Below are 14,614 nucleotides of genomic sequence, written 5' to 3' on the forward strand. Positions count from 1 at the left end.
CAAGAGAAAATGATAGGAGAGGATATGATCAAAATAGGAGGGTGAGGTAAAAGGATCGCTGTGAGTTTGAGGCCAAACAGAAAAAAAAAAAAACGGGTTGGAATAGGGTATCCTAGGAAAGAAGTAGTGGAGGCAGGAGCTTAGGTGGTGAGGACGCGGTCACAGTTCCACATGCCAGTCATGGCCAACTTCTTCCACCTCAAGTCTGACTCCTAATGCTCTATGGGTCGGGGAGATGGCTCGGCGATTGAGAGGGCTTGACTCCTAAGCACAAGGGCGTCTCTGGCAGGAGACCACCAAGTTTGACTCTCCAGAAGAGTGCAGCCATCAACATCTGCAACCCCAATGGAGGCAAGGGAGGGGTGTAGACTAGCAAATTTTCTGAGGCTCACTGACAGACAGCAGTTCTAGGTTGACATGGTCTCAAGAAAATATGCGGATAAACTATGAGGACATTCCACTTTTTCTTCTGGCTGCCACAAGTACGTGCGTGGGTTATACACATTATGCACACATGTACATATACCACACATTACACACACAAAGGCACAAAACCACCTGTATGCCACGATAGTCTCTCCAAGCATTGGGATAGGCCCCTTATTCTTTATTCCTCAAGACTCACATTTTCCCCTTAAGAGTAGCCTGAACAGAAAGAGGGATCCCAATGCTGCCCCAGGGAGCAATCCAAGGTTGGTCATTGGCCTCCTGCTATCAATGTGTCTCTATACTGAACCTATGAAAAGAAACATGTTACACTCCGATGGCATGAAGCTCAAAGCACCTGGACACTCTGCCTCCCTTAGGCTTAGCCACAGAGCCAGAAGCCCCACCATGGCCTTGGCTGTTCAGAGACCCACTCCCTGCTCCCTCAACTCCAACTTGGTGCAGTGAACCCGGTGGAGGAACTCTTAGGGAACCTGCCTACAATGAGGCACCTCTCTAATACTGAGAACTTCACTAGGGTGAGTACTCTATAGGTTTCTATTGACCTAAGAATAAAAAGCTGGAATGCCGGGCATATTGGCACACGCCTTTAATCCCAGCATTTGGGAGGCAGAGGTAAGTGGATCACCATGAGTTTGAGGCTGGCCTGAGACTACATAATGAATTCCACGTAAGTCTGGGCTAGAGTGAAACCTTACCTCAAAAAAACCAGAAAGAAAGGAAAAAAGCTGGAAGAAAAAGGTGGGGTAGAAAAAAGCTGGATAGATGGCTCAGTGGTTAGTTTGCCTGCAAAGCCTAAAAATCCATGTTCGATTCCCCAGTACCCATGTAAGCCACCTGCACAAATGGAGCATGTGTCTAGAGTTTCTTTGCAGTGGCGGAAATCCCTGGTGCACCCATTCTCTTCCTCTCTCTCTCTCTCTCTCTCTCTCTCTCGTAAATAAATATTAGAAAGAAGAAAGAAAAAAGGTGGGAGAATTTTAGTTTTACTGGTTGTCTCAGTATCTCAAGAAACCAGGCATGGTATCTGGCCCCTGAGAAACCGGTCCACTAAGGTTCAATCCGGATTACATGTCTGCCCTCAACTATAATGGCGGTGCCGTCCCAATTTGGCTTTTTGCCCTTAGGTATGATGGCCACCAGGCGGCTTCATTTAGTTGTTCACAACCCCGGAAGACCGGGACCGGCGATTGGGCGGTGCCCCGCGACATTGACAAGAAGGCCCGTGACGGTTGGACAGAGTGGGGTAAGGCTGGTTTTAAAGAAGCCCGAGGTAGGAGCTGCCCAAGAGCCGGGATCGGCGGGAGGCTGCGGTGAGCGCGAGGGGGGAGGGCGCTGGAGAGGCAGGAGCCGGGCGGAGGAGACCGCATTTGGAGAGCGCGGCGGGGCGGGGCGGGGCGGGGCGGAGATCCTAGCGGGGCAGGGGCAGGGGCGGGGGCTTGGGTGGGATGCCGCCAGTGGGCGGCCCCTGGCGGGATTGCAGCGCAGGGGGCATTGGCTGGACAGTGTCTCCCCCGGGATACGGACTGAGTTCCGCGATGCCCAAGCTTGGCCCTCCCGTGTCTGACTGGAGCTGGGCTGAGCCGGAGCTCCCCGGGGGAGGAGGAGCGTCGCGCGGCTTCTGATTGGAAGAACCGCGCAGGATTCTTTCCACTGGGATCCAGTGTAGGGGATCCGGTGGGAGGGGGACTGTTGGTGTGTGTAGTATTACTTTGGAGTCCTCGCTGGGAGGGAAGGAGTATTGCAGAGGAATCCTAGCGGATCCTGTGGGAAACCTCAGGGTGGAATCTGCAGGGACAAAGGCCCGGGGAGGCTTCGGCCGTGGGAGAGCTCAGACCTCTGCAGTCCAGTCTTGGCAGGTGCCAGGCGGGGCCGAAGCGACCCGCCGATTCAGGCGGCCGCGGCAGCCAGGGGCGCCCTTTCGCGCCTCGGGGCACGGGCCTGTGGGCTATCGGGAGCCACGGGCGGACCATGAAGGGCGGAGCCCTGGGGGAGGGGCTGGCCCTCACTCCCCGCTCCCCTGCTCCCCCCTCATCCCAGGCCACAGCCTGGGATCCCCCAGGGACCCCCCGGAATCGCCGCTTCCCCCATGGACTTGCCTGGGGACTCCAGGTGAGAGCGCACCCCGCCCGCCAGTCTTGAGCCCGGGAGAAGGGGATCCTGGCGGCCGGACCGGGCAACTGTCGAACCCATAACAGGTTCAGGCAGCTGTCTTCTACTTCTTTCACACTCCAGTCCTTCTAGACAGCCGAGTCTGTGTCGTCAGCCCCTGGCTCGAGCATTATGGGGAGCCAGGAGTCCGAAACGGCCGAGGCTGCAGCCCCTGGGGACCCCTTCGCCCCTGGAAAAGGCCTCTCGGCGGGTCCTGGCCGTGGTGCTGGAAGATGTCATGGCTGCCCACATGGTGAGCCCCTCAACTGAAAGACCCACCTTTGGGTCACCCTACTTACCCACTCCTCCACCCCCACCAGAGTCAGACCAGATTCCTAAGCCATCATGCTCCTCTTACAGGCAACTCCTTAATGCTATATCTGTATTGTTCCGCTGACTTCAGCCTAGGCTAGATAGGCTCTCCAATTCAGCTGAAACCACATCCTACTCAGTATGAGAAACTCTTCTAGCCCCTCCCCTTGACATGTGTGCACATGCTGGTGGTATCTTTACACATACAAGCATGGGTGATGTCTTTATTTGGGAGAACATCTGGGTAATGTGGGTACTGGGGACTCAAACCTGGGTTCTTAGGCCTCACAGGCAAAAATACCTTAACCACTAAGCCATCTCTCCATCCCGCTAGTGGTGTCTTTACATATGTGAACATGCTGGTGGTGTCTTTGGCTCTACTGCGTAGATCAGAGAAACAATCTCAAAAAGAGAGTAGTGACTCATCCAAGGCCACCCTCTCTCATTTTACCAAAGACTGTGGGTGGGATTATCTATATCTCACATTTGTAGCTGGGATTCTAATATCTGACCGCTAATTCTCACTAAATCACCTATTCTTTAGGAATTTGAGTGACTTTTGGCCATAATATGTTACCTTTTATTTTATTATTTTGCTTTTTTATTTACTTGATAGTGACAGACAGAGAGAGAAAGAGACAGATAGAGAGAGGGAGAATGGGCGTGCCAGGGCCTCCAGCCACTGCAAACAAACTTCAGACTCGTATGCCCCCTTGTGCATCTGGTTAACGTGGGTCCTAGGGAATCGAGCCTCGAACCAGGGTCCTTAGGCTTCACAGGCAAGTGCTTAACCGCTAAGCCATCTCTCCAGCCCATCTGTTACCTTTTAAAAATTTTAATTTATTTATTTATTTATTTAAGAGAGAGGAAAGGGAAAATGGGCATGCTAGGGCCTCCAGCCACTGCATATGAACTCCAGCTGCATGTACCTCCTTGTGCATCTGGCTTACATGGGTCCTGGGAAATTGAACTGGGGTCCTTTGGTTTTGCAGGCAAACACCATCTAAGCCATCTTCTCCAGCCCAATATCTGTTATCTTTTGTGACTAGGGTCACCTATGCCCAAGGAGACCCTGATCCAGCCCAGCCTCATTCCATCACCTAGATATTAGTTACTTTCTCAATACTGGAACAAAATACCTGACAAAAACGTGTTCAAGGGAGAAAGTTTATTTCAGCTTCCAGTTCCAGGTAGAGAAAGCATGGTGGCAGAAGCAGTCAGTCTAACAGTGAGGAAGCAGAGAAGAGAGATGAGTGCTGCTGCTGTCAGCTTCTCTATTTTGTTTTTCAAGGTAGGGTCTTACTCTAGTCCAGGCTGACCTGGAATTCACTATGTAGTCTCAGGGTGGCCTCGAACTCACATTGATCCCCCTACCTCTGCCTCCCGAATTCTGGGATTAAAGGTGTGTCCTACCACAGCTGGCTACTTCTCCTTTTTATGTAGTCTAGACCCTGCCTATGAAGCAGTGCTGCCCACAGTAAATGTGGATCTTAATTAACTTCATCAAGATAATCTCTCACAGATGATTCTAGGTCCTGTAAATACAAACAATCACACTTTACTCTCTTTGTTTTTATGATTAGGGTTGTCTCTAGCCCAGGTTGACCTGGAATTCACTCTGTAGTCTCAGGCTGGCCTTGAATTTACAGCGATCCTCATACCTCTTCCTCCCAAGTGCTGGGATTAAAGGCATGCAACAACATACCCAACATACTTTTTGTTTTGGTTTGGTTTTCAAGGTAGGGTCTCCCTCTAGCCCAGGCTGACCTGAAACTCACTATGTAGTCCCAGGGTGGCCTTGAACTCAAAGGCAATCCTTCTACCTACTCCTCCTGAGTGCTGTGGTTCAAGGCATGTGCCACCACACCCAGCTTTTTTTGTAAAAAAAAAATTTTGGGGAGACTGGAGAGATGGCTTAGAAGTTAAGGTGCCTCCCTGTGAAGCTGAAGGATCCAGGTTTGATTCCCCAGGATTCATGTAATCCAGATGCACAAGGTGGTGCATGAGTTTGGAGTTCATTTTGCAGTGGCTAGAAGCCCTGATGTACCCATTCTCTCTCTCCTTCCCTCTTAAATAAATTAAAATAACAGTAATGTTTATATTGCGAGCTAGAGCCCAGGCTGGCCTTGAACTCACAGCAATCCTCCTACCTCTGCCTCCCAAGTGCTGGGATTAAAGACATGCACCACCACACACAGCATTTTTTTTTTAAACAGGCTCTCACCCTTTTAGCCAGACTAACCTGGAACTCGTAGCAGTCCTCCTGTTTGGGCCTCCCAAGTGCTGGGATTATAGAAATGAGCTCAGCACACCTTTTGCTCTCATAGGTCCCTCTGATGCCTCCAAAGAACTCCTCCACCCCATTGCACCATAGTAACTGTGAGGATTCTGTCTGCAGCCAGTCACCTGCCTCATCATCCCCACAGGTCAAGTGGTCCTTGCAGGCCAGGTGAGCATGGTAGTAGGATGAGGAATAAGCTGGGAATCGAGCTGAGTCCATTGATTTTCCTGCTCCTTCTCTTCCTCTTCTCTAGGACTCCTGACCCACTGCATTTATGCCGGGAACCCTTGAGCCGTGTCCACAAGCCCTCTTCTACTGTGAGGCTGCGATCAAGGACAACTCCTGGCCCAGGGGAGAGCTCATCACAAAAGATAGACCAGGTCCCCCAACCCACTCTGGTAGTGGTGCTGGAAGACATTGCCAGTCCCAGACCACAAGTTGAGGTATGAGAACTAAGGATAAAAGTACCAGGATTTGGCTGGGCAAGCACTCCAAGGGTAGTAGAAAGCTTGAAGCTGGGGCAAGCACAATAGCATTTTAGGTGGCAGACACTGCCTACATAAAGGCTATATGAAAGTCTTTGGTGTGCAGATACGTGGGGAACTGAGGAGGCCAAAGATGGCTTCCCTGTTTCCTTACAAACCTCCTCTATTTCTATCCAGGGCTTTGCTGATGATGAGCCCAACTTCACTGACCCAGCTCAAAGGTGAGAGGGCTGGGGAAGGAATAACCAGTTATCAGAGCCATGCAGGTATCCAGAGCTTGAGGCACCAGGATTTTTTTTTTTTTTTTTTTTTTGAGGTAGCGTTTCACACTAGTCCAGGCTGACCTTAAATTCACTATGTAATCTCAGGGTGGCCTCGAACTCTCTATCTCCCAAATCCCTACCTCTGCTGGGATTAAAGGCATGTACCACCATGCCTCGCTCAGGATTTACTTTTATAATCCTTCCTTTTAGCAACTTCAGAAGCCTTAAGGGACCAGGGAGGCACTGGCCTAAGAGGGATCCAGACTTGGAAGCTCCCTCAACCCTTTCCTTGCCCCTTCACCCCAGTGCTGAGCCCATGGCAACAGTTCACCAGCCAGTGCCTGCACCCAAAGACCTAGAACCTCCATTCCAGCCATCTGTCCTGCCTTCAGACCCTTCAGAGTACCCACTAGCAGGTAAGGATTTGAGTAGAGGAATGAACCTTAGGGGTACGGATAATCCTACTTGAGCTTGGAAGCAGGGGGCAGAGCTGTGGGTGGGGCCTAACCCTGTCTCAAAGCAGAACATGGTATATAGATATGGGATTTTAGCTCTAGAGGCTTGAGGAGTTTGGGGTTTGGTTTTGCAGTGCTAGGGATCAAAGCCAGGGTCTAAGGCCATGCTCATCAAGTATTCTGCCGAGTTATATTCCCAGCCCCAGGATCTTGAGGTTTAACTTCTAATTGTAGTACTTAGATTTTAAGAAGCAGGCTCATTCCTCTGGAAACAGATAATAGTGTTTGCTCGGGAAAAGTGAGACTACCAAGGTGGGGCTTAAGAACCTACAGCTGAGAAATGCCACCTGTGACCCTCTCCTTTCCTCAGCCCAAGAGCCTGCTCTGGAACCCCCATCAACCCCACCACCGTCCAGCCTTTTACGCCCCCGCCTCAGTCCCTGGGGTTTGGCCCCACTCTTCCGATCCGTCCGCTCCAAGCTGGAGAGCTTCGCTGACATCTTCCTGACACCCAACAAAACTCCCCAGCCCCCACCCCCATCAACGCCCATGAAGCTGGAGTTGAAGATTGCCATTTCAGAAGCTGAGCAGTCCAGGGCTGCTGAGGGATTCGCATCTGTCAGTCCCCGGCCCCCTATTCGCCAGTGGCGGGCTCAAGACCACAGTGTCCCAGAACCTCTCTCTAAGCTCTCACTCAGCCGAAGCCACTCCTGCCCTGATCTGGGGCTTCCTGACCCCGGAAGCTGCACTTGGCCTCTTGTTTCACCCCAGCCAAGCCGACCCAGGCCCCGGCGGCACACTGTGGGTGGTGGGGAGATGGCCCAAACCCTACCACCAACTCGGCTCTGTCTCCGGAAAGAGGTCTTTCCTCTTGGAGGAGTGGGAGCCTCCCCTTCTCTCGCCACATCTTGTCCGTCCACTGCATCCACTTCCTCCTTCTCTGAACCAGCAGAACCCAGGTAGTGCTTTCAATAAATTCTCTTTGGAGGCCTTAGCCACAGCCTAGGCCTGGCCTCCTTCCATAAGTAACGTGTATTGCTGTGAGTTCTTTTTGTCCCTGAGCTTTGACATTCTCTGCAGATTGGGCTCAACCAAGGGGAAGGAGCCAAGAGCCTCAAAAGACCAGGAGCTTTCATACCCAGAGACCAAGGTAAGGAGACAGAGAAGAAACAGGTGTCAAGTGGGGCCTGAATCCATGCTTTTCTTTCACCTTCTGCCCCATCCTTGCAGACCATTGGAAAGGTATCTCAATTCAGAATACGCAGAACACCTGCCCGTCCTCAACCAAATCTTACACCAATGGGGCTACCTCGACCAATCAGGTGAGAGGCCCAGAGGAGAGGGAGTTACCTTGGCCAACCAGATGGGGGTTCAAATCCCCTGAAATATAGCCGTCTCCTAGTCAGCCTGGAAGATTCAATTTGGTATGGACATGACTTTTACTTAGAACTTCCTGTCTACCTTAGCCATCATTTGTGACTGTGGCACAATCTAGAAACTGAAATTCAAATCAGGACTTGCTTAAATCCCTCTTCATGTACAACTGGCCCACGGTTTCTCAGTGGCTTCTGCTCTTTGCTCCCAGGTTAAACAAGAAGGAGTTCAGCTTGGAAGAAATTTATACGAACAAGAATTATCAATCACCCACAACCAGGAGGTGAGAAACTTTGAAGGCTTGAAGGGTGGTATAAGAAGGCTAGAACCAGGACAAGTTGGTAAACAGCTTTTCTCCCTGCCTGGTTCAGGACCTTTGAAACCATCTTTGAGGAACCCCGGGAGCGCAATGGGACTCTGATTTTTACCAGCTCAAGGAAGCTCCGGCGGGCTGTAGAATTTCGGGACAGTAGTCTTCCTCGATCCCGGCGACCATCAAGAGGGGTCCGCGCTGCAGCTGGCAGGACCCTTACTCTCAATTTGGCATCCAGCCAGGATGTGGGACCTCTGTTGCAGCAGCGGCTAGAGGAACTAGATGCCTTATTCTTTGAGGAAGAAGTAAATGGGGAGCAGTCTCATCAGTCCTAGGAACTCCAACTGTTTGTCCGTCCATCCATCCATCATAGTCCATCCATCCTGAAGGGAAGATCTCTAAGACAGTTGTATTTTTTCTCTATATTTCTAGTAAAGTTTTCAATATGCTTCAGATTTCCTTTGTGTCTCCAACAGAGTTTGAGGTCCATTGATCATAATGGCAAATATTCCTATGTTGGCTGGTCACATTCATGAACTTTTCATTGCTGGGACAAAATCAGCTTAAAGGAGGAAGAGTTTATTTCAGTTTACAGTTCTAGGTTACATCCATTATGGCAGGAAAGGCATGGTGGCAGGAGGTAGTCACATTCAGTCTTACAGTGAGGAAGGAGAGCAGAGGATGAATGCTCAATGCTCACCTTTTTTTTTTAATCTTTTATTTGAAGTAGGGTCTTGCTCTAGCCCAGGTTGACCTGAAATTCACCATGTTGTCTTAGGGTGGTCTTGAACTCACAGTGATCTTTCTACCTCTACCTCCCAAGTACTGGGATTAAAGGTGTGTGCCACCACACCTGGAAAATTAGTTTTTTTTTTTTCCAAGGTAGGGTCTCACTCTAGCTCAGGCTGACCTCAAATTCACTATGTGATCTCAGGGTGGCCTGGAACTCATGGCGATCTTCCTACCTCTACCTCTACCTCCTCAGTGCTGGGATTGAAGGCGTGCGCCACCACACTGGCTTGGTTTTTTTTTTTTTTTTTTTCTGAGTGTGGTAACACAAACTATGAGAAAGAGAATGAGAGAATTAGCACATGCCAGGGCTTCAGCCACTGTAATTGAACTCCAGACATCTGTGCCACATAGTGCACATAGATAACCTTGTATGTTTGCATCACCTTGTACATCTGGCTTACATGGGACCTGGAGAGTAGTACATGAGTCCTTAGGCTTCACAGGCAGCAACTTAACCACTAAGCCATCTCTCCAGCCAAGCTGGAAGTCCAGGAACTGGGCTGGAGAGATGGCTTTGTGGTTAAGCTGTTTACCTGCGAAGCCTAAAGACCCACATCCCTACTCTCCAGATCTGTTAGGCAGACTAAGTTGAGGCAAGCGCAATGTCTCACATGACCACTAGGTGGCGCAAGTGTCTGGAGTTCGATTTCAGTGACTGAGGCCCTGGCAATTCTTCCTCGCTCTCTCAAAAAAAAAAAAAAAAAAAGACTAACCATCATAAATCCACTCCTTGAGAACTTGACATTCAAACAATACTTTTTTTTTCCCCAAGGTAGGGTTTTTTTCTAGCCCAGGCTGACCTGGAATTCACTATAGTCTCAGGGTGGCCTCAAACTCATGGCGATTCCCCTACCTCTGCCTCCTGAGTACTGATATTAAAGGCATGCACCACCACACCGGGCTTCCAAACATTTTTTTTAATTTAAGTATTTTCTTTAGAGATACAATTTCTGTTTTTTTTTTTTGTTACATCAAGGTAGGGTTTCACACTAGCCCAGGTTGACTATGTAGTCTCAGTGTGGCCTGGAACTCAGTGAATCTCCTACCTATGCCTCCCAAGTGCTGGGATTAAAGGTGTGTACCAGCACACCCGGCAAAGATACAATTTTTAAAATATTTATTTATTGGAGAGACAAACAGGTAAAGAGAGAGAGAGATTGGGTGTGCCAGAGCCACTGAAAATGAACTCTTATTTTTATTTATTTGAGAGCAACAGACAGAGAGAGAAAACGGCAGATAGAGCGAGAATGGGTGCACCAGGGCCTCCAGCCACTGCAAACCAACTCTAGACGCATGTGCCCCCTTGTACATCTGGCTAACATGGGTCCTGGGGAATCCAGCCTTGAACTGGGGTCCTTAAGCTTCACAGGCAAGTGCTTAAACGCTATGCCATCGCTTCAGCCCCTGAAAATGAACTCTAGACACATGCACCACCTTTAGTATCTGGTTTACATGGATACTGGGAAACGAAACCCAGTTCCTTAGGCTTTGCAGGCAAGTGCCTTAACTGCTAAGCCATCTCTCCAGCCCCAAACAACACTTTTTTGCTGTATTTAATTATCTGAAAGAGAGAGAACTGGCACACCAAGGCCTCTAGCCACTGCAAATGAACTTGAACTCTAGACGCATATGCCGCTCTGTGCATTTGCCTTACATGCGGTCCTGGAGAATTGAACCTGGGTCATTTGGCTTTGCAGGCAAGTGACTTAACTGCTAAGCCATCCCTCCAGCCCTTGTTATTTATTTGTAAGCAGAGAAACATAGAAAAAGGAAACAGAAAAAGAATGGGCACACCAGTGTCTCCAGCTCCTGAAAAAGAACTCCAGATGCATGTGTCACTTTGTGCATCTGCCTCTACGTGGGTACTGAGGAATCGAAACCGAATTGTTAGACAGGCAAGAGCCTTAACCACAGAACCATATCCCCAGGCCCCAACAAAGTAGGATTTCACTCTAATCCAGGCTGACCTGGAATTCACTAAGTAGTCTCAGGGTGGCCACAAACTCACAGTGATTCTACCTTTGTCTCCCAAGTGCTGGGATTAAAGGCATGTGCCTTCACACCAGGTTCCCAAACACCAATTTTAATTCCATAACACTCTACCTCTCGTTTCCGTAAATTCATGGCCAGCTCAATGCATTCAGTCCAACTTTAGAAATCCACATAGACTTTAGCATTTCAAATACAAGTCCAAGTGCACAGTCTCTTCTGAGACACAGGTAAGCTCTTATCTGTGACCTCCTAAACCATTAAAAAAGAGAGAGACAGAGTGAGTGAGTGACTTACAAACCAGGTGTTGTGGCACATACTTTTAATACCCTCAATCTGGAGGATCATCTTGAGTTCTAGGCCACCCCAAGACTACATAGTGAATTTCAGGTCAGCCTGAGCTAGAATAAGATCCTACCTCAGAAAAAAACAAAAGGGTTATATACTTCTAACAACTACAGGTACAAAGAAAAAACTCAATCCAAAAAGGAAGAATGGGGGCTGAGCAAGAAATAATCAGACAAGAGCAAGGCCAAAGCCAAGCAAGGCAAACATTTTCAAATGTTGCAGCTTTATATGATCATCTAACCTACAAAGGGCTTGGGTAGCTCTGTCCAGCCATGCAGTTTATAGAATCTTATGTGGGCTAGATCTGCCTGGAACCCACAGCTTTTCTTGGCAGATGTCCCATGATCCTGGCACCTCTACCATCTTGGAGTCTCCACTGTAACTTACCACTCATTTTCACAGCTTCGCTCATTCACTCAATGTCCTTTTATGCCACTACAGGGACTCTGACCCTGGAACCACAGTGCAATGCTCTATGTATTGCATCTTTCTTTTTTCTTTTTTTTAAGATATAGTGAGAGGGCAAGAGAGGACTGGCATGCCAGAGCCTCAGCCACTGCAATTGAACTTCAGATGCCAGCACCACCAAGTGGACATGTGCGACCATACCCTTGACTCACCTTTGTGCATCTGGCATAGATGGAATCTGGAGATAGAACATGGGTCCTTAAGCTTTGCAGTCAAGCACCTTAACTGCTAAGCCATCTCTCCAGCCCTCGTTTATTTTTATTTTTATTTATTTGAGAAAAAGAGAGAGAAAGAATGGGTGTCAGAGCCTCCAGCCACTGCAAATGAACTCCAGATGCATGCACCACCTTGTGCATTTGGCTTATGTGGGAACTGGGGAATCGAACCTGGGTCCTTTGGCTTTGCAGGCAAGCACCTTAACCACTAAGCCATCCCTCCAGCCTACATCTTTCAATCATTCTTCTTTTTTTGTAAAGATAGGGCTTCACTCTAGTCCAGGCTGACCTGGAATTCACTGTGTAGTCTCAGGATGGCCTTGAACTCACAGTGATCCTCCTACCCTTGCCTCCTGAGTACTGGGATTAAAGATGTGCACCACCACGCCCAGCCATCTTTCATTATTCTAAAGCTAGCACCACATGAGCACTGCTGCCAAGTGTTGTCAGATAAGGATATGGTCTAGTGGCCAAGGAACACAGCTGTAGCAACTTCTGTATGCTGACCTCCTTCAACATTCTGCCTTCAGGCCTTTCTTTCAAAATAATTCATATTCTTTCCTTTTTGTTTGTTTGTTTTTTTTGTTTTGTTGTTTTTAGAGGTGGGATCTCACTCTGGCCCAGGCTGACCTGGAATTCACTATGGAGTCTCAGTGTGGCCTCAAACTCATGGCAATCCTCCTACCTCTGCCTCCCGGTTGCTGGGATTAAAGGCGTGCACCACCATGCCTGGCTCATATTCTTTCTATATTGAGCTGTCAATGGATTGGGCTTGACTTCAGGGTATCTTTCCTATTGCCCCAGTGCACAGCAGTAGATCTCCCTTTAGTGGTATTCTCTTTAACAGTTACTGCTGAAGCAGCTAGTCTCAGGGTCTGAAACTTTAAATTTGCTTACATTTCTTTTTGTGTCAAGCTATTTTTCATATCTTTCTGTTCTGTATTTTTCTCTTTCATTATAGAACTGAATCAAGGCAGCAAAGAGAAAGCATGTTACAGACTCAATGCTTTTCTGCTTTAAATATCTCCCACCAGGTACAATGTATGTTCTTTTTCTAAAAATAGTATTTTAGCCTGGCATTGTAATACACATCTTTAATCCCAGCACTCTAGAAGCAGAGGTAGGAGGATCGCCATGAGTTCGAGGCCACCCTGAGACTCCATAGTGAATTCCAGGTCACCCTGGGCTACAGTGAAACCCAACCATGAAAAATCAAAACAAACAAACAAACAAAAAACACCTGACAAAACTCAGGTTAGGGGCTGGAGAGATGGCTTAGTGGTTAAGGCACTTGCCTGAGGAGCCTAAGGACCCATGTTCTACTCTCCAGATCCCACATTAGTCAGACACACAAAGTGAGGCAAGCACAAGGTCACACATACCCACTAGGTGGTACAAGTATCTGCAGTTTGATTGCAATGGCTAAGACCCTGGTGTACCAATTCTCTAGCTAAAAAAAAAAGAAAGAAAACTCAGTTTAACAGAGGAAGAGTTTCAGTTTAGTTTCAGAGGGCAGAGTGGATCATGCCAGGAAGGCATAATGGCTGGAGCTGGTCACAGCCTAATAGTGAGGAAGCAGAGGGGGCCAATGAATGTTGAATACTCAACTGTCTCTCTCTCTCTCTCGTTTTTTTTTGTCTTGGTTTTTCAAGGTAGGGTCTTACTCTAGCTCAGGCTGACCTGGACTTCACTATGCAGTCTCAGGGTGGCCTTGAACTCATGGTGATCCTCCTACCTTTGCCTCCCAAGGGCTGGGATTAAAGGCGTGCATCACCAAACCCAGCTATTTTTTTAATTAATTAATTCATTTTTATTTGAGACAGAAGGGGGGGAATAGAGAGAGAAAATGGGTGCACCAGCACCTCTAGCCACTGCAAATGAACTCCAAACACATGCACCACATTGTGCATCTGGCTTACATGGGACCTGGAGAATTGTACCTGGGTCCTTAGGATTTGCAAGTAAGCATCTTAACCATTAAGCCATCTCTCTAGCCCCCTCTCTCTTTTGTTTTGTTTTTTGAGGTAGGGTCTCACTGTAGCCCAGGCTGATCTGGATTTCACTATGTAGTCTCAGGCTGACGTCAAACTCACAGAGATCCTGCTACCTCTACCTCCCAAGTGCTGGGATTAAAGGCATGCACCACCACCTCTATTTATTTTTTATTCATTTTTTTTGAAGTAGGGTCTCAGGCTGACCTGGAATTCACTATGTAGTCTCAGGGTGGCCTGGAAATCACAAAGATCTTCCTATCTCTGTCTCCTGAGTGCTTGGATTAAAGGCGTGCATCACCACACCCAGCTCCCTCTTCTTTTTTTTTTTTTAATATTTTTTGTTCATTTTTTATTTATTTGAGAGTGACAGACACAGAGAGAAAGACAGATAGAGGGAGAGAGAGAATGGGCACGCCAGGGCTTCCAGCCACTGTAAACGAACTCCAGACGCGTGTGCCCCCTTGTGCATCTGGCTAACATGGGACCTGGGGAACCGAGCCTCGAACCGGGGTCCTTAGGCTTCACAGGCAAGCGCTTAACCGCTAAGCCATCTCTCCAGCCCATCCCTCTTCTTTTAAAAAATAGTTTATTCACTTATTTGCAAGGACAGGAGAAGAGAGAGAATGGGCACACTAGGGCCTCTAGCCACTGCAAAAGAACTCCAGACCCATGCACCACTTTGTGCATCTGGCTTTAAGTAGATACTAGGGAATCAAACCAAGGTTCT

The 14,614-nt window shown here is 48.4% G+C and overlaps 1 protein-coding gene across 4 annotated transcripts; it reads left to right on the top strand.

Moving 5' to 3' along the window:
* The first annotated feature begins 1,930 nt into the window (after nucleotides 1-1,930).
* Prr14 (proline rich 14) lies at nucleotides 1,931-8,530 on the top strand. 4 transcript variants are annotated; one of them, XM_045131808.1, is made up of 12 exons: nucleotides 1,931-2,142; nucleotides 2,488-2,559; nucleotides 2,683-2,851; nucleotides 5,238-5,359; nucleotides 5,445-5,634; nucleotides 5,854-5,897; nucleotides 6,150-6,355; nucleotides 6,765-7,353; nucleotides 7,475-7,544; nucleotides 7,625-7,716; nucleotides 7,980-8,051; nucleotides 8,140-8,530. In XM_045131808.1, exons 2-12 carry the CDS (start codon nucleotides 2,537-2,539, stop codon nucleotides 8,414-8,416), a joined length of 1,854 nt encoding a protein of 617 aa, XP_044987743.1. In that variant the 5' UTR covers nucleotides 1,931-2,142; nucleotides 2,488-2,536; the 3' UTR covers nucleotides 8,417-8,530. The 4 variants fall into 4 exon arrangements, with proteins under 4 accessions (XP_044987743.1, XP_044987744.1, XP_044987742.1 ...); XM_045131809.1 differs by having other exon boundaries at nucleotides 1,931-2,112; XM_045131807.1 differs by having other exon boundaries at nucleotides 1,931-2,559.
* The last annotated feature ends 6,084 nt before the right edge of the window (nucleotides 8,531-14,614 follow it).

The sequence above is a fragment of the Jaculus jaculus genome, chromosome 12, assembly GCF_020740685.1.
Source record: "Jaculus jaculus isolate mJacJac1 chromosome 12, mJacJac1.mat.Y.cur, whole genome shotgun sequence".
In the NCBI taxonomy this organism is placed as follows: domain Eukaryota; kingdom Metazoa; phylum Chordata; class Mammalia; order Rodentia; family Dipodidae; genus Jaculus; species Jaculus jaculus.

What these genes read in the sequence shown, in the direction of transcription:
- Prr14 (XM_045131807.1), top strand. Translation starts at nt 2,537, where the DNA reads ATGGACTTGCCTGGGGACTCCAG. An exon ending in GACTTGCCTGGGGACTCCAG is followed by an intron (nt 2,560 to 2,682) that starts GTGAGAGCGCAC and finishes TTCACACTCCAG; the next exon opens with TCCTTCTAGACAGCCGAGTC. An exon ending in ATGTCATGGCTGCCCACATG is followed by an intron (nt 2,852 to 5,237) that starts GTGAGCCCCTCA and finishes TTGCTCTCATAG; the next exon opens with GTCCCTCTGATGCCTCCAAA.